At 44.1% G+C, this 22,439-nt stretch overlaps 1 protein-coding gene across 2 annotated transcripts in view; it reads right to left on the reverse strand.

Moving 5' to 3' along the window:
- Window positions 1-11,180: 11,180 nt before the first annotated feature.
- The window catches only part of YTHDF1 (YTH N6-methyladenosine RNA binding protein 1), a 29,629-nt gene continuing 18,370 nt past the window's right edge, over window positions 11,181-22,439 (reverse strand). For both annotated transcript variants that reach the window (XM_044295909.1, XM_044295908.1), the window contains exons 5-6: window positions 18,088-18,150; window positions 11,181-13,360 (exon numbers count right to left, since the gene is read on the reverse strand). In XM_044295909.1, the coding sequence (XP_044151844.1) occupies window positions 18,118-18,150 (33 nt within the window). In that variant the 3' untranslated portion in view covers window positions 11,181-13,360; window positions 18,088-18,117. The remainder of the gene's footprint in view (window positions 13,361-18,087; window positions 18,151-22,439) is intronic.

Below are 22,439 nucleotides of genomic sequence, written 5' to 3' on the forward strand. Positions count from 1 at the left end.
TGACCTGTGACTCATCCTACGTGGTCTACCAACTGACCTGCCCGTGTGGGAAGTGGTATGTTGGTGAGACCACGTGGGATGTAAAGACACGATTGAATCAACATCGCTACTCCATCAGGAAAGAAAAGATGGATTTACCAGTGTCCAAACATTTTAAAGAGGCAGGGCACACACAGAGTGATTTGAGATTTCGTATTTTGGAACAGGTAGAATTGGGGAGGCGTGGTGGAGATAGACAGGCTATCCTTAAAAAACGCGAGTTATACTGGATATATACGCTAAAGACGTTAAAACCTAATGGGTTAAACGTGGACTTTAGGGTGGATTAGTGTAGTTTGGTCCTGGCACTGCCCATATCTTATGCCTTCTCTACTTTGCAGGATCCGTATTCCTTTCTGTAGGTCAAATGCACGTGTGTTTCTGCATTTGAATGATTATCTTGAATCAAGTATAATTTTTTATGAGAATTGCTAAAATTTTCTCTTTTTGTTTTTAGATTCATTTTGATCTCACTGCCTTGGTGGAGGCACTGCAGGATGTGACGTTCATCCTGGTTCCAGTTGGCTCCCCAATATCTATTTACTCTATTCAACCAATATATGCCTGGTTCAGTGCTTTATTATTTGTGCGGGATTTGTTGTACATTGTTCTGGATGCCCCCGTATACCGTTCATATAGAAAAATTTGATCCGTTTGACCATGGTACCTGCATTATTATGGTTGTTCTTCACCTTTTTTCCTTGTATTGAATGCTTATATTCATTTATGGGTATCAATGTTGTTACTTTTTGAGAGAATAGTGGCGTTCCGTGGGGATCCCCCTGCGATGTAGGGTTGTTTTCCCATTGTTCACGCCGACATCTCATTATTATGAATTGTCAATTAATATGTGACATTCATATACAAACCATGTAAAACAATTTTTTATAATTTAGATTTTGGATCTTTGGGGCACTGTGCCCGACTACCATACGTGCTTTGACATGTGGGTGGCCGTGCGGCATTGCCCTAGGACCCATTTATTTATAATATCGGGTTCCATGGACTAGCAGCTCTATTGAGATCACTTTGATCATGTGATATGTGTTGGGTGGCACCCATTACTGCTCTGACATGCGCACAATGCATTTGATCCAGTTTCGTCCATCTTAGTTGTGGGCGTTAGCCAGCCGCTCGAAAACGGAGGAATCGCGAGATTTGATATATTCGCGCATGCGCTAATTACGTGTATTTTCGCGCATGCGCTAATTACGAGATTTTCGCGCATGCGCTAATTACGTATAGTATTTTCGCGCATGCGCAAATCATGCATGGGGACGCCAATGGAGCATGTTTAACGCCAACCATGCAGCTGCCCACCTGACAGTGAGTTTTTAATTCACCTTATTAGGGTAATCACTGACACTTATTATGTTATATTCCATATAAATCACGATATGTGGAATTAATGTAGTTTTACTTTGATGTATTATTTTGGCCAAATGAGGCCAATTTGTTACATGTATTTTTTATGATCACATGTATTGTTCGTTCACTGTATATTCACTGTATTATGTTCAATTGATGTTAATCTATTTTCGATTGATGCCCTTATTTAAAGTGTGTCTGTAACACATGTGCACTGTGCTTGATAAAGACAGCAACAAGCTGTTGAAACGTCGCCTGATTTTGGGTCCAATAAATCATCAACTTTTGAATTGATTTGGAGTGCTGCTGGCTATTTTTCACTTCTAGTACATTGGACCAAGGTGCTGGTCCACACTGGCCGGACGTGCACCCCCTGCTTATACAGTGTGCTGCTTCCTCACTTTCTTCAAATTGTATGAAAGTAACCTGCGGCCACGGATCACGGACACGGATGCCAATCTTGTGTGCATCTGTGTTCTTTCACGGACCCATTGACTTGAATTGTCCGTCAAAAAAATAGGACAGGTCATATTTTTTTGACGGACAGGAAACACGGATCACGGTCTCGGCTGCAAAACGGTGCATTTTCCGATTTTTCCACAGACCCATTGAAAGTCAAACGGGAAACGGCACAACGGCCACGGATGCACACAACGGTCGTGTGCATGAGGCCTCAGTGGAAGTTCTGATCGGAGCCCCCAGCAGTGTAAGCATGGGGCTCCAATCAGTTACCATTGCAGCCAGGACGCTATTAAAGCCCTGGCTGCCATAGTCTGCTCCCTGCTGCTGTGTGCACAAAGCACAGAGCAGCAGGGAGAGTGTGAAGTCCTATTCACCCTGATAGAGATGTAGCAGGGTGAATAGGACAAGGGTTCTAGTACCTAAGGGAGCTAATAGTTGGAAAAAAAAGTAATAACACACCAAAATATTTTTTTCTTTAACACATTGAGGGTTAACAGCCAAACAAAACTCAATATTTATTACCCTGATTCTGCGGTTTACAGAAACACCCCACATGTGGTCGTAAACTGATGTAAGGGCACACGGCATGGCGCAGAAGAAAAGGAGCGCCATATGGTTTTTGGAAGGTAGATTTTGCTGGACTGGTTTTTAGATGCCATGTCCCATTTAAAGCCCCCCTGATGCACCCTTACAGTAGAAACTCCCAAAAAGTGACCACATTTTGGAAACTAGTGCCAGTTTTATTGTTACTATTTGGGGGTACATATGATTTTTAATTGCTCTATATTACTCTTTTTGTGAGGCAAGGTAACCAAAAAATGGTTTTGGCACCATTTTTTTAATTTTTTTACAAGATTCATCTGACAGGTTAGATCATGTGCTATTTTTATAGAGCAGGTTGTTACGGACACGGTGATATCAAATATGTCTACTTTCTTTGTTTCCGTTTTACATAATAAAGCATTTTTGAAAAAAGAAATAATGTTTTTGTGTCTCCATTTTCTGAACGCCATATTATTATTATTTTTTCTGCCGATCATCTTGTGCAGGGGCTTGTTTTTTGCTGAAAGTTTTGAGGTTTTTATTGGTACCGTTTTTGGGTACATAGGATTTTTTGATCATTCATTATTACACTTTATGGGGCAAGGTGACAAAAAAATTGGTTGTTTTGAACAGTTTTTACAGCGTTTATCTGAGGGGTTGGGTCATGTGACAGAGCAGATCGTTATGGACGTGGCAATACCTAAAATGTATACTTTTTCTTATTTATTTAAGTTTTACACAATAATAGCATTTTTTAAACCCAAAAAATGATGTTTTAGTGTCTCCATAGTCTGAGAGCCATAGCTTTTTTGTTTTTTGGGCGATTGTCTTAAGTAGGGTATCATTTTTTGTGGGATGAGGTGACGGTTAGATACTATTTTGGGGGCATACACCTTTTTGATCGCTTGGTGTTGCACTTTTTGTGATGTAAGGTGACAAAAATGGCTTTGTTGGCACTGTTTAAATTTTTTTATTATGGTGTTCACCTGAGGGGATAGGTTATGTGATATTTTTATCGAGGATGTTGTTACGGACGCGGCGATACCTAATATGTACACTTACACTTTTTTTATTTCACTTTAACACAATAATAGCATATTTGAAATTAAAAAATGATGTTTTAGTGTCTCCATGTTGAGAGCTATAGTTTTTTTTAGCGATTTTCTTATGTAGGGTCTAATTTTTTGCGGGATGAGGGGATGGTTTTATTGGTACCATTTTGTTTGAAATACGCCTTTTTGATCACTCAGTGTTGCACTTTTTGTGATGTAAGGTGACAAAAATTGCTGTTTTTGACAGTTCATTTTTATTTTATTTTTTAATGGTGTTTATCGGACGGGGTGGATTATGTGATATATTTATAGAGCCGGTCGGTCGTTACGGACGCGGTGACACCTGATATGTCTGGTTTTATTTTTTATAGGAAAAGGCAATTTTTTTTATTTTTAATTTCCATTTGTATTTATTTTAACTTTTATTATTTTCACTTTTTTTTTTAATCAAGTCTCACTTGGATCTTGAAGATCCAGTGGGGCTGATGGCTGTATTATACTTTGCAATGCTCTTGCATTGCAAAGTATAATACTATAAGATTTCCTGTAGATGGCAGCCCCGATGGTTGAGAGAGGGTGCCCCCTCCCTCTATTAACCCCATGGATGCCGCTGCATCTAAGGGGTTACAGCAGAGTGTCAGCATAGAGCTGACACTCACTGCTGATGGCGGCGGCTCAGGAACCGAGCCGCCGCCATCCCACACAGCGGCTCAGGAACCGAGCCGCCGCCATCCCACACAGCAGGGGGACCGCATCAGGCACACAGTTGGGGATACATAGGGGGAGGGGGGGGGGCCGCATCAGGGGCAGATGGCAGAGCGCCTGCCCAGCAAAGAGGCAGGGCTCACGGGGGGGAAGGGTTGGAGGTGCACAGGGGAAGCACAGATCGGGGGGCACGAGCATACACTACCTGTAGAGTGCAGATCAGAGCCTGGAACAGGCATTTTTACACTGCAGTGATCCGATTGGTTAGTCTGCACAGACTAACCCATCGGATCGATTGCCGGCAAGGGACCACTCTGATTGGACTCTTGCCAGCATTACTGGACTGTATGCCCGTGACAGCAGCAGTCCAGGGGCAGAAGCTTTAATCCAAGCATTTTGCAGCGCTTGGATTAAAGAACTGCCATGACGTCTATACACATGCTAGCTGCACGGGGTATGTGTAGTTAGCACGTATATAGCCGTATGGCAGTCGGGAAGGGATTAACATGAAATATTATCAAATTAAAGTAAATAGTCTTCCAAGATTGCCCTCTGCTGGACATACAAACAATTGCAATAAGGTGCCAGACACCTGTCTTCTCCTCCACGTTTATTTCAAAACACATTTACCTTGCCTTAAAGGGGTTATCCCATGATTAATGTAAAAATGAAAACCAGACATCATATAGTACATGGCAACCTCTTTCTAACAAAGCTAGAACCAGCCGTGTACCTCACATGGATCCCAAGATCTCCCCATTCATTGCTCTGCTAGATTTATATCAAGCTGGCAGGAGGCGGTTGAAGGATGAAACTGAGCATGTGCGGCCCTGTCAGTAAGCAGCACAAAGAAATAAGAAAAACAGCAGGTGGCGCTATACGGACAGATTTTATCAAATAACTCAGCGACTATGCTACATTTTTAAATACATAAGTTTTCAGTTTGAAAACCATAGAACATGTTTTGTGGGACAATCCCTTTAACATGTCAAAATTTTTTAGTCAGTCACTGTCCAGGTGCAAAGACCCCCCACCCATCCCTAAAACATGTAGGATGAGACACTCAGCTGAGCACTGCATCTCCTCTCTAGCTGAAGACGACTTTACAGAAAGTCTAGCACTATCTTGGTGCCAACACCCCCAACCGATCAAAACCCTTGACATGTCACTATAACATATCAAAAGAATTCTTGATGTCACACATAGGTTTCTTTTTATTGGTGTTTGAAGTTTTTAGTGGCTGGCTTTTTTTTTTTTGTTTGCAAAAACATGACTTCAGATGCATGAATGCCTATGAGAAATATTAAACGAAAGACGAGCTTTTTTTTGCAGGGCCAGTTTTTTACCCTTCAGATGTATTTTTCAGGCCCATAGCATTTTTTTTATTTTTTTTTTAGAACTGCAACATACTCTGGGTGTGGAGTTCTTTTCAGGCAATTTCTCATAGACTTATCTATATATAAAAAAAAAAAGAAAAGAAAGAAAAATGTGGTGTGACGGCAAAAACCAACAGAACTTTCTATTGGTTTTCACAAGCAGAAACAAAAGAAACCCAAAATGTGTGTGGCAGAACTCCAACACTTAACTTTTTCTATTTTTTGTTCTTCTCATCTTGGGTTGACATTTTGGTGGTTCCAGACCCAATTAATCATTTTCCATAGTTAGGGAGCCTTCACACAGAAGATTTTTCTGCAGAAATTTGTAACTGAAAATCAGTTCAACTCATTTTTTTTGGGATTTTCAGTTCCAATCTGTTGCATTGGAAGGCATCCTTATGCTCTCAAGTTACAATGGTTATGGGGGAACTTGAGGGACCACTTACACACACCTCACTGGTCTCTTATCCTCAATGTACAGAGATAGCTACTCCTAATAGATCTCTCCTACATCTTTACTGTTACTTACATGAAGACATTTATATAGCTATCGACTGTCAGGTTCCAAGACTGGATTCCACATAAGTAAAACTGTGTTGATGAACATCAGTTAATGATGGAAGATTTCAGCTCTGAAAGCATAATAGAGACTAACTCAGAATCAGTAGTGGATAGGAAATACATGTACAAAATGATTCCACCAGCAGAACAGTGAGTGCAGCTCTGAGGAATAATACAGGCTGTAACTCAGGATCAGTAATGTAACTTGTGTACACAGTGAATCAACCAGCATAATAGTGAGTGCAGCTCTGGAGTATAATACAGGTGCTAACCCAGGGTCAGTAATGTGTGTATACATTAACTCCACTAGCAAAATAGCGAGTACAGCTCTGCAGTACAGAACACAGGATGTAACTCAGATCAGTCCAAGATAAGGCTTCGTTCAGCCTTTCCGTTCTCCTGCTCCATTTAGGAGTAGGAGAACGGAAAGGACGGAGAAGGCACATAACTGAGCCAAACTGAGCCCTTAGGACCCCAAAGACTATAATGGGATCTGTTATCTTTCCGCTCAGAAGATGATTTTGGAGCGGAGACAAAAGTTGCGTATGCAGGACTTTTGTCTCTGCTTCAAAATCATCTTCTGAACGGAAACATAAACATACCCCATTATAGTCTATGGGGTCCTAAGGGCTCCATTATGTGCCTTCTCCGTCCTTTCCGTTCTCCTGATCCTAAACGGAAAGGTTGAACGGTGATGTGAACAAAGCCTAAGTTATGTATGTACACAATGATTCCACCAGCAGAATGGGGAGATCAGCTCTAGAGCACAGGATAGAGGATGTAACTCAGGATCAGTACAAGGTAAGTTATGTATGTATGCACACAGGGACTGCAGATCAGCATAGCACAGGATAAGTAATGTGCGTTAACTTTTACTATTGTGGCTCTGCCTAAATTTTGGCTTATTTAGTGCCAAAAATTTAGCACATTATTGGCACAAAGAGGGAGATTTGCCAAAACTGGTTTAAATGGTTTCTACCACCAGAAATACTGTTATGTAGCTGACTGACAGCGATGCCCTAATGTCAGCACTACATAACAGTATGTTTTTTAACAGTATTTCCTGCAGCCGTTTTTGTTAAAAACGTACTTTTATAGATATGCTAATGAGCCTCTAGGTGCTATGTGGGCATCATTAGCACCTAGAGGGCTCCGTTCACTAACCAGTTCAGCCGCCCATCGCGTCCCTCCAGCCCGCCCCGCTCCTGTTAATTGACTTGAAACTTCTCAGTATCGAGTACCAATTCCCACGCCTACGCCGTGCGCTTCTGTATTCTGCGCAGGCGCAGTGAGTGAATGCCGCACTCCTGGTGCCAGCTTCCTCATTGTAAAGTAGTTGGCGCAGGCGCAGTGAGGAAGCCAGCGCCGGGAGAATACAGAAGCGCACGGCGCAGGCGCGGGAATTGGTACTTGATACTGAGAAGTTTCAAGTCAATCAACAGGAGCGAGGCAGGCTGGAGGGACGCGATGGGCGGCTGAACTGGTTAGTGAACGGAGCCCTCTAGGTGCTAATGACGCCCACATAGCACCTATAGGCTCATTAGCATATCTATAAAAGTACGTTTTTTAACAAAAACGGCTGCAGGAAATACTGTTAGAAACATACTGTTATGTAGTGCTGACATTAGCGAATCGCTGTCAGTCAGCTACATAACAATATTTCTGGTGGTAGAAACCCTTTAAAGGAAAACTGGCTTAGTTGCCCATAGCAGCGAATCAGATTCTACCTTTAATTTCACAAACGAGCTGTGAAAAGCAAAGGTTAGACGCTGATTGGTTATGCATAATTTCCTTTACACCAGTTTCGATAAATCTCCCATCTCATTTAAGAAATATTTTTGTGGCCCATAAGAAAAATCCACAGCACTTCACTCAGCAAGTGGCATGACTTAAAATGCCACATTATACACACCGAAACTGGGTTTAAAAGTTGGCACAAACTAAGCCAACCAACAGGTGGTAAAGACAACCGTGTACTAAATTACCCTGCCTCAGGCACTGCGATAAATTTGGGGAATCTTTAGACTGCATACATTTATGCCAGCTACTTTTTGGATTAGTCCCGGGGATTCAACTTTTTATGTAAAGAAATTCTGTATGTTGTGAATAAATGGAGTTTTGGTGGCACCTGCTGGTGACAACCAAGTCCTACAGCAAGTGTGGGTTAAAAAAATCATGCTTTTTGTCAACTTTTAAGAAAAAAATAAAACCCTGCATACAGATGTTACATTCATAGAAAATTATAAAATGTTCTACAAACACTGCATATTTTGATGTGACATTTTAAGAACATTTTCTTGCTCTCTTGGCGTATTCATTCAGTCGCAGCAAGCTTTGGGTGTGACATTTTCCCAGACTTTTCTATAGGGAAGAAAATAGTTTAAAATAAAAAAAAAAGTGAAAACACCAATTTTCTCCCCAGTCATTTTGGCCCTTGTCAGGAGGCCCCCCAACATACAATATATAAAACAGTAAAAAAGTAGCAGGAGTCATAACATTATTGAATCTTTATTAGTCTAGACAAGCAAAGCAGAGTGGCCAGTGCATGGGGCCGGCTGAAAAAATGCATGATGAAGGGGGGAAACCATATACAAGGAAAAAGATGCTCATTGGCTACATTCAGAGTCAAACTAAACCCCTGGCCTGACCATAGAGAGAACGCATGGGAGGAACCTCGGTGCATGCAACAACTGGATTTCCAAATGTGGGGGATGCCGGGGCGAATGGTCATGATGAAGAAAACAAGTACGTGTCAGAAAAGGGGTTAACCATGACATAGGCATCCATTGTAGCAAAAAAGCAGCAGTTCCCATTAATATACTTTTCTATGAATCTATAGAACAGGGTCACTTACAAATGTTTTTGGGTCAAGAGAACGTTTCATTCCCTATGCAAGGAACCATAAGCGGTGATGGCAGGAGACGTATTGGCACCGTAAAAGCCCCCGGTTTTGGTTTTCCCCATTCCCTAGGGTGACATAGGACTAGTTAATGGGTAGATTCTGTAGACCCTTTACCCAACTATCCCCAACTTACTTAAAAAAGGACCATTTAGACTGAAACATGCCTCTGTATGGCCAAGTTGGATGAATGCAGTTAGGCTACCTGCACACTGGATTTCCACACGGATCTCTCCGCATTTCAGCACCAAAATCCACATGTTACTTGCATATGTTGCTGCCGCTTGTCCCACTCTCCTCCGTTGCAATGCAAAGGGTGAAATCCACACTAAGACACCACAGAAACAATTGATACACTGTGGATTTCAAAATCCGCACAGCAGGTTAATTTCCGTATAGAAATTATACGCAAAGCGTACATGAGATTTGCCAAATATCGTTCACTTTGGGACTGGAATACGTTGTGGGTTTTTTTTTCCATGCAAAAAATCTGCACAGAAAAACCGAGACTAATCAGCAACAGGTGCAGGTAGCTTTTTATAGTGGGTGACGCGGCAGAAAACATAAAACCAGAGGATATGAACACTGAAAGCATTCATGAGCCAAGACATCTATAACATAAAATAAAGCCAAACAGTGTAGATTTAAAATCAGCCATTTTGTGGATGCAGCTCCTATGTTGATCTCCAGGCTTTCATGGACTGCGCAGGTGTTACCCCTTCCCACATACTCCAGGTAGTGGAGCAACACATAGGTAGTCCTGGGAGCTGTATACACAAAAAGGTACCTATATGCAAAGTTTCTTAAAGTGGTTGTCAAAGATTCAACATTTTTAATCATCAGACAAAGGGCTCATGCACACGGCCGTGTCGTTTTTTGCGGTCCACAAATTGGGTATCCGCAAAAAACGGATGCCACCCGCGTGCCTTACACAATTTGCGGAACGGAACAGGAGGCCCATTACAGAGATGCCTATTCTTGTCCGCAAAACGGACAATAGGACATGTCTCAATTTTTGCAGAGCCACGGAACGGAGCAACAGATGCGGACAGCACACAGAGTGCTGTCCACATCTTTTGCAGACCCATTGAAATGAACGGTTCTGTATACGGAATCAAAATACGGTCCGTATACGGAACGCAAAATACTGTCGTGTGCATGAGCCCAAACCCTTTATTTTTATAATTTGGATAGATTGCAGCATTAAAAAGGTTCTCGAACAAAGGCGACCCCTGTCCATATGCCATAGTGTGAGTGTGTGTGTGTGTGTGTGTGTGTGTGTGTGTGTGTGTGTGTGTGTGTGTGTGTGTGTGTGTGTTATATACACACAAATTCTCTTATAATCTCAGAGGGGGGTCCACTACTCGAGGCCCCTCTCGATGAGCCAGAACAGAAAGCCAGTCTGTAGAACACTCCCGAGCTGTTGGACTCAAGCCATACTTGCACTACATGGACAATCATTCATCTGATTGACCTGCAGAGGAAAATGTCTGGCTGGCCACGGCTTGCCAGGTACTGAGCGAGTTGTAGGCGAGGAACTTGCAGTGCGCGGCAGTGAGAGCTACCTTTTGACCTCCTCTCCTCTGACAGGATCGCACAGCATTAGGCCTCATGCACACAAACGTGTGCCGGCCGTTCCGTGCGCTGGGGACCGCAATTTGCAGTCCCCATTGCACGGGCACCATCTGTGCGGTAGCCGCAAACTGATCCAGACCAATTCAACTTGAATGACCACCACTCCTTCCGGACCCATTCGAGTGAATAGATCCGCCTCTGTGAAACCGTGTTGACACGGCCGGTACCCGTACATTGCAGAATCGCTGTTTGCGGGCAGCAATACGGGCATGGTTGTGTGCATGAGGCCTTATACGGATTGATAATGCTGTGTAAGGCCTCATGCACACGAGCGTATTTTGTTTCCGTGTCCGTTCCGGTTTTTTTGCGGATAGGATGCAGACCTATTCATTTCAATGGGTCCGCAAAAAACGCGGACAGCACACCGTGTGCTGTCCGCGTCAGTATGTCCGTTCCGTTGCTCCACAAAAAAAAATTGTGCATGTCCTATTTTTTTTCTAGTTTGCAGACAAGGATAGGCATTATTACAATGGATCTGCAAAAAAAAAAAAAAAAAAATCGGATGCCATACAGAAAGTCATCCTTTTTTTGCGGACCGCAAAACACATATGGTCGTGTGCATGTAGCCTAACCCTGAGGGTCCTGGAATCTACTGAATCACTGACACACGCTGCAAGTTTCTCACATTCAACACTCTCGTGTGTTGTGCCTAAGGGATGCATTTTGATAGGGGTTGCCTCTGATGAGAAAAGGTTGCAAAAGTATACATACCATTTAATTTGGGCAAAGACTAAACCTACACAACGCCCATGTACCAATAGGTCTACAATCTGAATATCACATAAGACCTTTGCATTATTCCCTTCTAAAAATTATGGGCAAATATTGCACTTCAGTTAATAGAAAAAAACTGCTTGCGCCTCTGCTGCTTGTCTGCAGTCTCCATACGAAAAGAGAACGGATGCAGTTTCAGTGACTGGACAACACGGTCATATGATATCTCAATAGGGACAAAGTCACTGAGACCTAATGTATACACAGCCCCAATGAGTACTGGATTAGTCTGATGGGTCTTTTTGCAGGTCTGAACTAGGTGATGCTTTTCACCCAAATGTAATAGAAAATTCACAGATGCCCCATAATCTTTATTCCCATGACGTCAGCTAACCGGCTCCCTCTAGTGGGGAGAAGTAACATCACAAGTGACATTAATGACCAGAGCAGGAACTGCAGCTTTTCTACACAGACACCAAAAGGATCGATTTAGATTTGTGTTTCCATTGTTTAATCAAGAGAAGGTTTGATTTAGAGGAGGGAAGTACAGATCCCCTGGAAATTCTGCTGAAGGGGAATGGAGAAATGGCATCAACCCTCCTTCCATCCCCCACCCCCAATAACAGACACACACACACACACTGATCTTTCGAGGAATAACATGCATGATGAGGTTATAATGTAACAGGCCAGCCGGTGCAGGCAGACGATAAAAGACAACACAGATGAATATGGTGAAAAGTCTAGTTTTGCAAAAAAATAAAAATAATAATTCATTGTCACAGGACACAGCAACCTGTGTATGAACGCCACATTAAGATGCATGATCACTAGATATGATAAGAATGGGGAAACTGATATGTCAATCACAAAGAGTATTACCGGGTTGAGGGAGTGTCCTTCAAAAGGGTGCGTTGCCCACCAGGGTTTGCATGCAAACATCCCATAGACAGACAACTGGTATAGTGAAGGGATGGCCGTGTATGCGATTTTCCAGTAAGTGCAGGTTCACAACGCTGACTATGGCCCATGGATAACTTCCATGAAAATGGGAATCCAATGACCACACAGGGATATCACTGGTAACTAGTGAACGGGCAGGCTGCTTGACTTCATGATATGGATCCCTCCATAGGGTATACGCAATACATAGATAAATGTATTAACAGGCAGGGACCGTCCTGACCAATGACTTCCATGAAGACCACCCCCCACCCACCCCATGCCATACATGTCCTGCAAGTTCTTGATGGTAGCCCTATAGGAACTCGCCTCTAAGACTGTGCAAAGCAGTAAAAAACAGCAAAAAGGGAAGGGTGGCATCGCTTCCATGCGCAAAATAAGATGCCAAAAATGAATGGACACAAGTGAGCGGTGGATGTGGCAAAAATGACAGACCAGAGGATTGTGGACAGGGATGGGATGTTGGCACTGCCCATATCAACTAATCCCATGCCAGTAGAAAAGAGCAGGTTCCTGGTTGATTGCTGTGGGCAAGGCTGCCATTTTCACAGATCACCTCAAGTTGGATTGTCGCACTGATTGGGGTGGGGTTGGAGGGTGGAGTTGACCCTTCATCATAATCATCATCATCATACAGGAGCAGTTTGACGTACAATAAACTCTTTCATTATTGTTTCAGGGCAAATACAGAGCAGATAGTGGGCCAGAGGGGGAGGGTTCAGAGTACACTTATAAACTACAGGTATATAATGATACAGGGATACAGTGGACTGGCCAAAAAAATGAAAATAAAGAAAATGAAATTTAGGAGGAGCGGGTGGAAGTTACGTTGTAGCTCGCGTTAGAAGATACAGATACTGAAAGATTCATCTCAGTCCCAAGCCTACAGGCGGCACCACAAAGTCTATTCAGTTTTTTTTTTTTTACGTGTTTTAAAGTTACTTTTAGGATTTGTTTTTCTTTTTCCTTATTTTTTTTTTTTAAGATCAGTTCTAGTCAAAGTTGAAGTGACGTCCTTACTGTTTGCTTCGGGTCTGGCGTTCCTGCAAGATATTAGAAAAGTGATAAGAGCCTAGAGTAACTGAAAAAAAGAGCAGCAGCACAAATCTCCAATGGTTTGGGACACAGAGGACAGGCGACTGACAAGAGGGACAGGACCAAGTCTACACCAGGCATGTCCAAACTGCAGCCCTCCAGCAGTTGCAAAACTACAACTCCCAGCATGCCCTAATAGCTGTAATCTATCCAGGCATGCTGGGAGTTGTAGTTTTGCAACAGCTGGAGGGCCGCACTTTGGACATGCCTGGTCTACACCTTTAGGCTACATTCACACAGCTGTGGCGCCACCGTGCCAGTGTTGTGGACAGCAAGTCTTGGGTACGCAAAACACAGACACTGATCTGTGAACTCTGCATCGCAGTGCGGACTGATTGACTATAATTCAATGAGTCAGCGATCCTTAGCTGCGAAGAGGCCCAGACCCGGAAGGCTTTCGGGTATGTGCCTCCACACTGCAAAAGATAGGACACGTCCTATCTTTCGCGGTATGTTGCGGATCGTGGACCCATTGAATGGAAGTTAATGGGTATTTACTGTGATGCGGAGTCCGCAACACGGGCACAGCAGCACTATAGCAGTGTGAATGTAGCCTTCTCCAGCATTCTGTACTGAGTCACAGGAGACTGAGAATCAAATTGCCTGCAAAGACAAAATTCTGCCACTAGGGGGAGCTTGCTACACAGATTAAAGGGGTTCTGCACTTTCATTTAAAGGGGTTGTCCAGGTTCAGAGCTGAACCTGGACATCCCTCCATTTTCACCCCGGCAGCCCCCCTGACATGAGCATCGGAGCAGTTCATGCTCCGATGCTCTCCTTTGCCCTGCGCTAAATCGCGCAGGGCAAAGGCATTTTTCTGAGTTCCGGTGACATACCGGGCTCTCCATGGGGCTGACAGGCAGCCCGGTGACGTCACCGGCACTGATGGGCGGGATTTGGCTCTGCCCTAGCCAGTAAAACGGCTAGGGCAGAGCTAAAGCCCGCCCCTCAGAGCCGGTGACGTCACCGAACACACTGCTGGGCGGAAGTTACCGCCCGGCAGTGTGTTATTGAAAACACAAGAGCCTGTGCCCTGCGCGATCTAGCGCAGGGCACGGGAGCGCATCGGAGCATGAGATGCTCCGATGCCAGGCTCAGGAGGGCTGCCGGGGTGAAAATAAGGGTATGTCCGGCTTCAGCTCTGAACCCGGACAACCCCTTTAACTGATGATCTATCCTCTGCATAGATCAGCTTCTGATCGGCGGGGGTCCGACACCCGGGACCCCGCCGATCAGCTGTTTGAGAAGGCAGCGGCGCTCCAGCAGGGCCGCGGCCTTCTCACTGTTTACCGCCAGCCCACTGACGTCCCGACTAGTATCAACTAGCATGGGCGCGGCTAAGCTCCATTCAAGTGAACAGAGCTTAGCCGCGCCCGCGCTAGTTGATACTAGTCGTGACGTCAGTGGGCCGGCAATAAACAGTGAGAAGGCCGCGGCCCTGCTGGAGCGCCGCTGCCTTCTCAAACAGCTGATCAGCGGGGGTCCCGGGTGTCGGACCCCCGCCGATCAGAAGCTGATGATCTATCCAGAGGATAGATCATCAGTTAAATGATAGTGCAGAACCCCTTTAAGGCTGAGTTCACATCAGCCTTCAGCCTTTCAGTTCTCCTGCTCAGTTATAGGAGCAGAAGAACGGAAAGGACGGATTTGGCACATAACTGAGCCGAACGGAGCATAAGGACCCCATAAAGACTATAATGGGGTCCGTTGGGTTTCCGCTCAGAAGAGGATTTTGGAGTGGAGATAAAACTTGTGCGTGCAGGAATTTTGTCTCCACTCCAAAATCATCTTCTGAGCGGAAACCTAACAGGTCCGTAGGCTCCATTATGTGCCGAATCCGTCCTTTCCGCTCTCCTGCTCCTATAACGGAGCAGGAGAACGAAAAGGCTGAACACTGATGTGAACTCAGCCTTAGGCTACATGCACACAACCGTATGTGTTTTGCGGTCCGCAAAAAAACCCGGACGGCGGGACGTATGGCACCCGTTTTTTTTTTAGCGGATCCATTGTAATAATGCCTATCCTTGTCCGCAAACTAGAAAAAAAATAGGACATGCACTATATTTTTTGTCTGTTTCTTGCGGACCCATTGAAATAAATGGGTCCGCATCCTATCCGCAAAAAAAACGGATCAGACACGGAAACAAAATACGGTCGTGTGCATGAGGCCTTGTACTGCTTCCATCAAAGTCAGTAATTAACCTGTTCAGCATCCTCAAGTGGTGGAAATAGACAGTGGGACCATCTGGAAAACCCCTTTCAAAAAGCAGAACTGCTTGTGATCAACTAAGGCTACTTTTACACTTGCGTTGTTAATTCCGGTATTAAGATCCGGCAGAGGATCTCGATACCGAAATTAAACAGATCCGTTTTGATTTTGCACCTCAGGATGCATCCTTTCCATTAGGATGTGGTTGTGTGAAATCAAAACGGGGGGGAAAAAAAAAAACAGGCCACTAAATGCATTGAAAGTCATAGGGGGGCGGATCCATATTTTTTGGGCTCCTTACAATGTTTTCAGTGACTGATTCGTTTTTATCAGTTTTTATCACTGGACACAAAACCGCAGCTTGCAGTGGTATTGTGTCCTGTCACAAAACAGAATGCTGCCAGAATGGAAGACATCCTGATGGGATCTCTTTCCATTCAGAATGCATGGGCACTAAACTAAAATATGTTTTTTTCCCCCCGGTATTGAGATCCTCTGCCGGATCTCAATAACGGAAAACAACTACGCAAGTGTGAAAGTCCTAATCTCCTGGGGAGCATCAGTTAAAAGGCATTAAATCCTGCCATGATGTTTAAAGGGCATCCATCTGCATTTTTGTACCTATGACACTGGCTGACCTGTTACATGTACGCTTGACAGCTGAAGGCATCTGTGCTGGTTCCATGTTTATACAGATGAAACTCGAAACATTTGAATTATTGTGCAAAATTCCATTTATTTCAGTAACGAAAATTAAAAGGAATTGCATTAATGCAGCTTAAAATTTGAATTTTGTAAAAAGGTTCAATATTTTAGGCTCAAAGTGTCACACTCTTGTCAGCTAATTAATCTATATCCCCTGAGCAAAGGCTAGCTGAGATTGTGACTTTGGGGTTTTCCTAAGCTGTAAACCATAATCATCCAAATTATAACAAAGGTTTGAAATATCTCGCTTTGCATGTAATGAGTCTCTCATATATTAGCTTCATCTTTTAAGTTGCATTACTGAAATAAATGAACTTTGCACAATATTGTTTTTGTGCAATTTTATATGCAAATGAGCCTCTAGGAGCAACTGGGTCGTTATCATTGCAGAGAGATAAGCCCGTTGCTCCTAGAGGCTCATTTGCATAAAAACAGTTTTGCTCAGCAATGTGGGCACATATTAACATGGGACCAACACAGATGCCTTCAGCTGCCGAGCGCACATGTAACAGGTCAGCCAGGTTCATAGGTACAAATCTGCTGACAGATGCCCTTTTAAAGGAACACTAAGCGAAAGTCACAAAAAAAGTGAAAAGGATTTTTCCACTAACAACTCACCACCAGCAATTCAGAGAATGGAGCAGCGGGACACGTGCGACCACTGCTCTATTCCCGCCTATGGGACTGCAGAGTACAGGGCTCAGCGCACTCTAGAATTGAACAGAGCAGTGGTCTCCATCCTGGGGGAAAACCCCTTAAAAGGGTTGTTCCACTAGAAGAACTTATCACCTAGGACAGGGATGGGCAAACTACTGCTCTCCAGCTGTTTTAAAACTACAACTCCCAGTATGCCCAGTCTGCCTACAGCAGGGCATAATGGGATTTGGAGTTTTCCAACAGCTGGAGAGCCGCAGTTTGCCCATTACTGACCTAGGAGATAAGGACCAATGGGAGCCTGTTACTAACATTTCCTACTTATTTTGTTTTACCCAGAGCTTTGCAAGCTCATTCCCCTAGGACAAAATCTAAGCAAGACTGATGCAAAAGGGAAAAGGGGTATTCCCATCACAGACAATAGGAGCATATCGCTAGGAAACACCCCCATTGTCTGAAAGGTGCGGGTCCCACCTCTGGGACCTGCACCTACAACAAGAACGGAGCGAGGAGAGTTGTGGCTGAAGGCCACCACCAAGCGCTGCTCCCATACAACTGAAATGGGAGCGCACCCCGCATGCGCAGTCCCCGATCCAATTCTTTTATACGGGGCTAGACGGAAATAGCCAAGCCTTCGCTCAGCTATTTCGGCGCCCTCCACTACTTTCCCCGCTCCGTTCATCTATCAGACAATGGGGCATATCCTAGTGACATGCCCCCATTGTCTGTGATGGCAAAACCCCTTTAAAGGGGTTTTTCAGTCTGTAGATATTGGTCCGACACCCACACCAATCAGATGTGTTTACCAGTCGTCACTGTGTAACGGCTGTGCCGCATACTGAAGCTCAGCTCCCATGTCACTACACATTTTTTGAAGCCTTCTGCTCCTAGCTCCATCCACTGTATTGTTTGTAGCACCTGCCGATCAGGGCGTCTGACCGACACTAGCCAGAGAATAGGTTATCAATCTACAGGCCAGAAATCCCCTTTAAGTGTAAGCAATGAACCAATGACCTCCTTTAAAATGGCAGATGGCACCAGACTGGACCGTGCAGTCACCTTCCCACAGTCCCAGGTCCATCTGGAGAAGACGTTTGGATAACTTACCTTCTGTACACGTCTTCTCCCTCTCTTTTGCTAGCAGTTCCTCTCTCTGATGCCACTGCCATTCTATGCAAATAAAGGGGGAGAAGACAGATTGAGCAAATCATCTAGCATTGTAAAAAGACAGCCCCCCTCCCCCTGTGAGGAGGGGGTCACAGTTACATAGAAACAGACATTACACAGTAAAATTCCAATAAATCAGCACCCTCAGATGTATATACACACAAAGCACTATACTTAAAGGCTACGTACAGCGCCAGGGGCAATTTTTTATGACTGCATTTAACTCATTTCGGCCGAAACATTTTTTCAATAGGCCTTTATAAGGCCTCGTTCACATCACAGTTTCTCCTTTCCGTTCTCCGGCTCCGTTGAGGAGCAGGAGAACGGAAAGGACTGATTCTGCAGATAACTGAGACCTAACTGAGCGTAACGGAGCCTAAAGACCCCATAGACTATAATGGGGTCTGTTCGGTGTCCGCTCAGAACACGATTTTTAAGCGGAGACGAAAGTCCTGCATGTAGGACTTTCGTCTCCGCTCAAAAATCATATTCTGAGCAGACACCATTATAGTCTATGGGTTCATTAGGCTTCGTTATGCTCAGTTATCTGCAGAAGCCGTCCTCTCTCAATGGAGCCGGAGAACGGAAAGGAGAAACGGTGATGTGAAGGAGGCCTTAGAAATATTAAGCCGTTCTGTCACAAAGGGTTAACCGTTTGTCTAGCTGTGTGAATCATACTTTTTACTTTGTGCCGGTCAGCTAACACTTATTTAAAGGGAACCTGTCACCAGTTTTATGGTGACCTAACTAAGGGCAACATAAAAAAAGTGACTGATTCGCTTAGCAAAATGCAGGGTCACTTTCTTTAATTTACCCAGTCAATCTGCCAACATCTTGTATTAAAAAGCTCCATGGAGGAGTCATGAATATTCATGAGCTCCTGACTCTCCCCGCCCACCTGGTGCTGAATGACAGTTTGTTTCCATAGGAATCAGCAGCAGGTGGGCAGGGGAGTGGCTATAGCTCTGAATTAAATATATGCTGGACTCAATGACATCACGCTGGACTCGAATCAGCTCATTAGCATGCGGCATCTTTGTGAGTATATTATGAGGTAACCATCTGTCACACCAGTAAGTGAATACATCTAAGGTACTTTTTAGTAGTTAATGATTGTATATAATTAGTTAGATTATAATCAAATATCCACATGACAGGTTCCCTTTAAGCCACAATCTTATCAGTAATAACTGAGCTATAATGAGTGCCGGAACATAGTGAAAATACAGATCCTGCTACTAGATAAACCCAGCCCTGTACATAAGAAAATGGCTCCAAATTTTTAATAAAGACCAATTGAAAAAATGATTATCATCAGTACAATGCAATAAAAAAATAAAAATTTGCCGCCAAAAAGTGTACACTTTGCTGGTCATCTGTTCCTTTGGGGCTACCTGCCAGCATAGATTAAAAGGTTTTTTTCTGAGATTTCTATACTGATGACCTATCCTCTACTATGGTTCCCCTTAGTTTGGGGGTTGCCTTCTGAGAGGTTCCTAGGCACTAGCTTGCTCACTCAGATTGTGCTGGCACCTGATCCATGAATACACCGGGGAGCCAAGAACCAGCAGTAGGAATATTTTCAACATTAACACTGTTAAAGTGCTTAATCACATGGGGGAGGGATCAATAAAAATAGGGGATGTCCCGATACCTTTAGTACTCACCGATACCAATTATAACCATGAACTAACATTTATAACATTATTATTTAAGTACAAGAGGCAGTGTATCAACTATATGCCCCCCCCCCACCTTATTTTATATTCACTGTTTGAACATGAAATGGAGAGAAATTAACCAAATTTCTCCTCCATTTCATGCACCATACCCAAGTGGCCTGCTGTAATCCTTCCCATGTGCACCAGAGTACTGGGTGGAAGTGGCTTTAACTTCCTCCCAGTGCTAGGCAACCGCATGGGACTTAGGAGACGCCGCACAGAAGTCCCGCCGACACGCTGATGTCCCCACGCTGATCGGCTGGGAGCACTGCAACACTGAAGCAGACACGGGACCAGCCGCCATCCCCACCGCTGATCTGGGACACGGGAACCGCCGCTGCACGGTCATCAGGTATCTGCGACATTTGCACGAGTACAAGTACTTGTGCAAAGTTCCGGTATCGGGACATACAAACTACAAATTGGCGTGGTATTAAAAAGCAGGAAGTGCTCAACCTCATATGCAGTGGTATCGGGACATATCCATAATTCTTATTTTTAATTGGGTAATGCCTTTAATTGTTCACAGAAAACAAGGACTATGGATTTTGTATGTTTGTATGTTCTCCCCGTGTTTGCGTGGGTTTCCTCTGGGTACTCCTGTTTCCTCCCACACTCCAAAGACATACTGATAGGGAACTTAGACTGTGAGCCCCATTGGGGACAGTTGGATGATAATGTCTGTAAAGCGCTGCGGAATTAGTAGCGCTATATAAGTGTGTATAATATAATAAAATGGATACTAGGTGTGGGGCCACTACATGGGAATGTTGCAATATTCTTAAATTATAATCGCCTACAACCAGGGTTGTTAAACTATGACCCAACATGTTTTATTCACTTTTACGGTAGTACTGAAAAAACAGTCAAGAAAGTAGGCATGCTGAGAGGTGTAGCTTCACATCATTGTTGCTACAGCTTGGTATCAAGGCTTTAAAGGGGTTACCCGAGGCAAATCAAAACTCAGCCGTCCCCCCATAAATGGTCTAAAACATCAAATTAAAAAACACCCAACTCCTTTTTCCATCCGCTTCTACCGATGCTGCACTCCAGACCCCCTTCCTTGCTGCAGCAGTGAAATTCTGTGCAGCCAATTAGTGCATGGAATGTCACGGCTGCAGCCAGGAAAACAAACCATGCCAGGGAGGACCAGAGCGCAGCCCAGGAAGCGGAGAAAAGGCGTGAGCACGGATTCTTTTGTCGTTTTAGATCATTTACAGAGGCTGCCCAAGTTTTGTATTACAGTGCTGCTTATTCAAATGATAAACTGCATTATAGGTGACGTGTTTGTACCAAAACCTGCTGGTGCGAGATCCTACTTGTTAGGCTCCCTCACAGTCTTTTGGCAAAGTTTTAAAATACACATAAGAAGGTATTTTTAATGCATTTTTTCATGATGTTCTTCAAGCAGATATTTCATATCATATAGAACTCATTACACACCTCCAAAGTATGTCCAGAGTGCCTCATCGCATAGGAGACCTAAGCCATTTGCTTTGGAAGTGGTCTAAACTATGACGTAATTGGCATCGGAAAGACTTGTATAACCCCTTGAAGCGCACCTAACCTTTCAACAAACGTCATTACTCAGTAGGACAGTGTGTGCACACAAGGAACACCACAATTTCTGGCCATTTTAGCAGTTTTCCTTTGCAGATCTTTCAGACATGGTGGGTGGATATAGGTACTATCCATTACACAGAGGAGGAAAGAGAAAAAAAGAAAAAAAAGGGGGGGGGGGGGGGGGGGGGAGATGCTGCTTACTAAAATTCTCACGAAGTATGCTCCAGGATCAGGAAGGACATTACAGAAGTACTGACCTGTATTTGTTGCAAATTTTGTCTCTGTGCACAGATGTAAAACTCCTAAGTAGCTGTGCAGTCTCTTTACGCTGGGTTCAACTTCACACCTGAGCGTTCTGAAAGAAGCGTTCTGTATGCGCGATTGTACCGGCGTTTGCAATCGCGCATACAGAGACAAGCGAACGCCCATTGTCGCGCGTTCCCGGAAGTCTATGTACGGGAACGCGCAACAAAACGCCCCAAAGAAGCTCAAGAACTTTGAGCGTAGGGCGTTTTTCAGCGCGTTCAAACGTGCTGTAAAATGCTCAAGTGTGAACCAGGGCCATAGGGAAGCATTGATTTTCGTGTGTTGAGCGTTTTACAGCGCGTTTGAACGCGCTGCAAAACGCTCAGGTGTGAACCCAGCCTCAGTGTCCGAGTCCTGTCTTCCTCATGCTGCTGCTCACTCCTCCTCTACCCCTCTCCATACACTTGTATTGGCACGTGTAAAATGAAGCTTTTTTTTGCGAGGCAAGTTGTATTTTTGAAAGGTACCACTTAATTTACCATATTTTCTATTGAAAAACTGGAAACAATTGTCAGATGAAACTTTAAAAAAATAAACACACCACACGAGACACTTATTCTGTGGGTCACTATTAGGCTACTTTCACACTAGCGTTCGGGCGGATCCGTTCTGAACGGATCCGCTCATAATAATGCAGACGGAGGCTCCGTTCAGAACGGATCCGTCTGCATTATATTAGCAAAAAAAAGCTAAAGTGTGAAA

The sequence above is a fragment of the Bufo gargarizans genome, chromosome 6 (genome assembly GCF_014858855.1).
Source record: "Bufo gargarizans isolate SCDJY-AF-19 chromosome 6, ASM1485885v1, whole genome shotgun sequence".
In the NCBI taxonomy this organism is placed as follows: domain Eukaryota; kingdom Metazoa; phylum Chordata; class Amphibia; order Anura; family Bufonidae; genus Bufo; species Bufo gargarizans.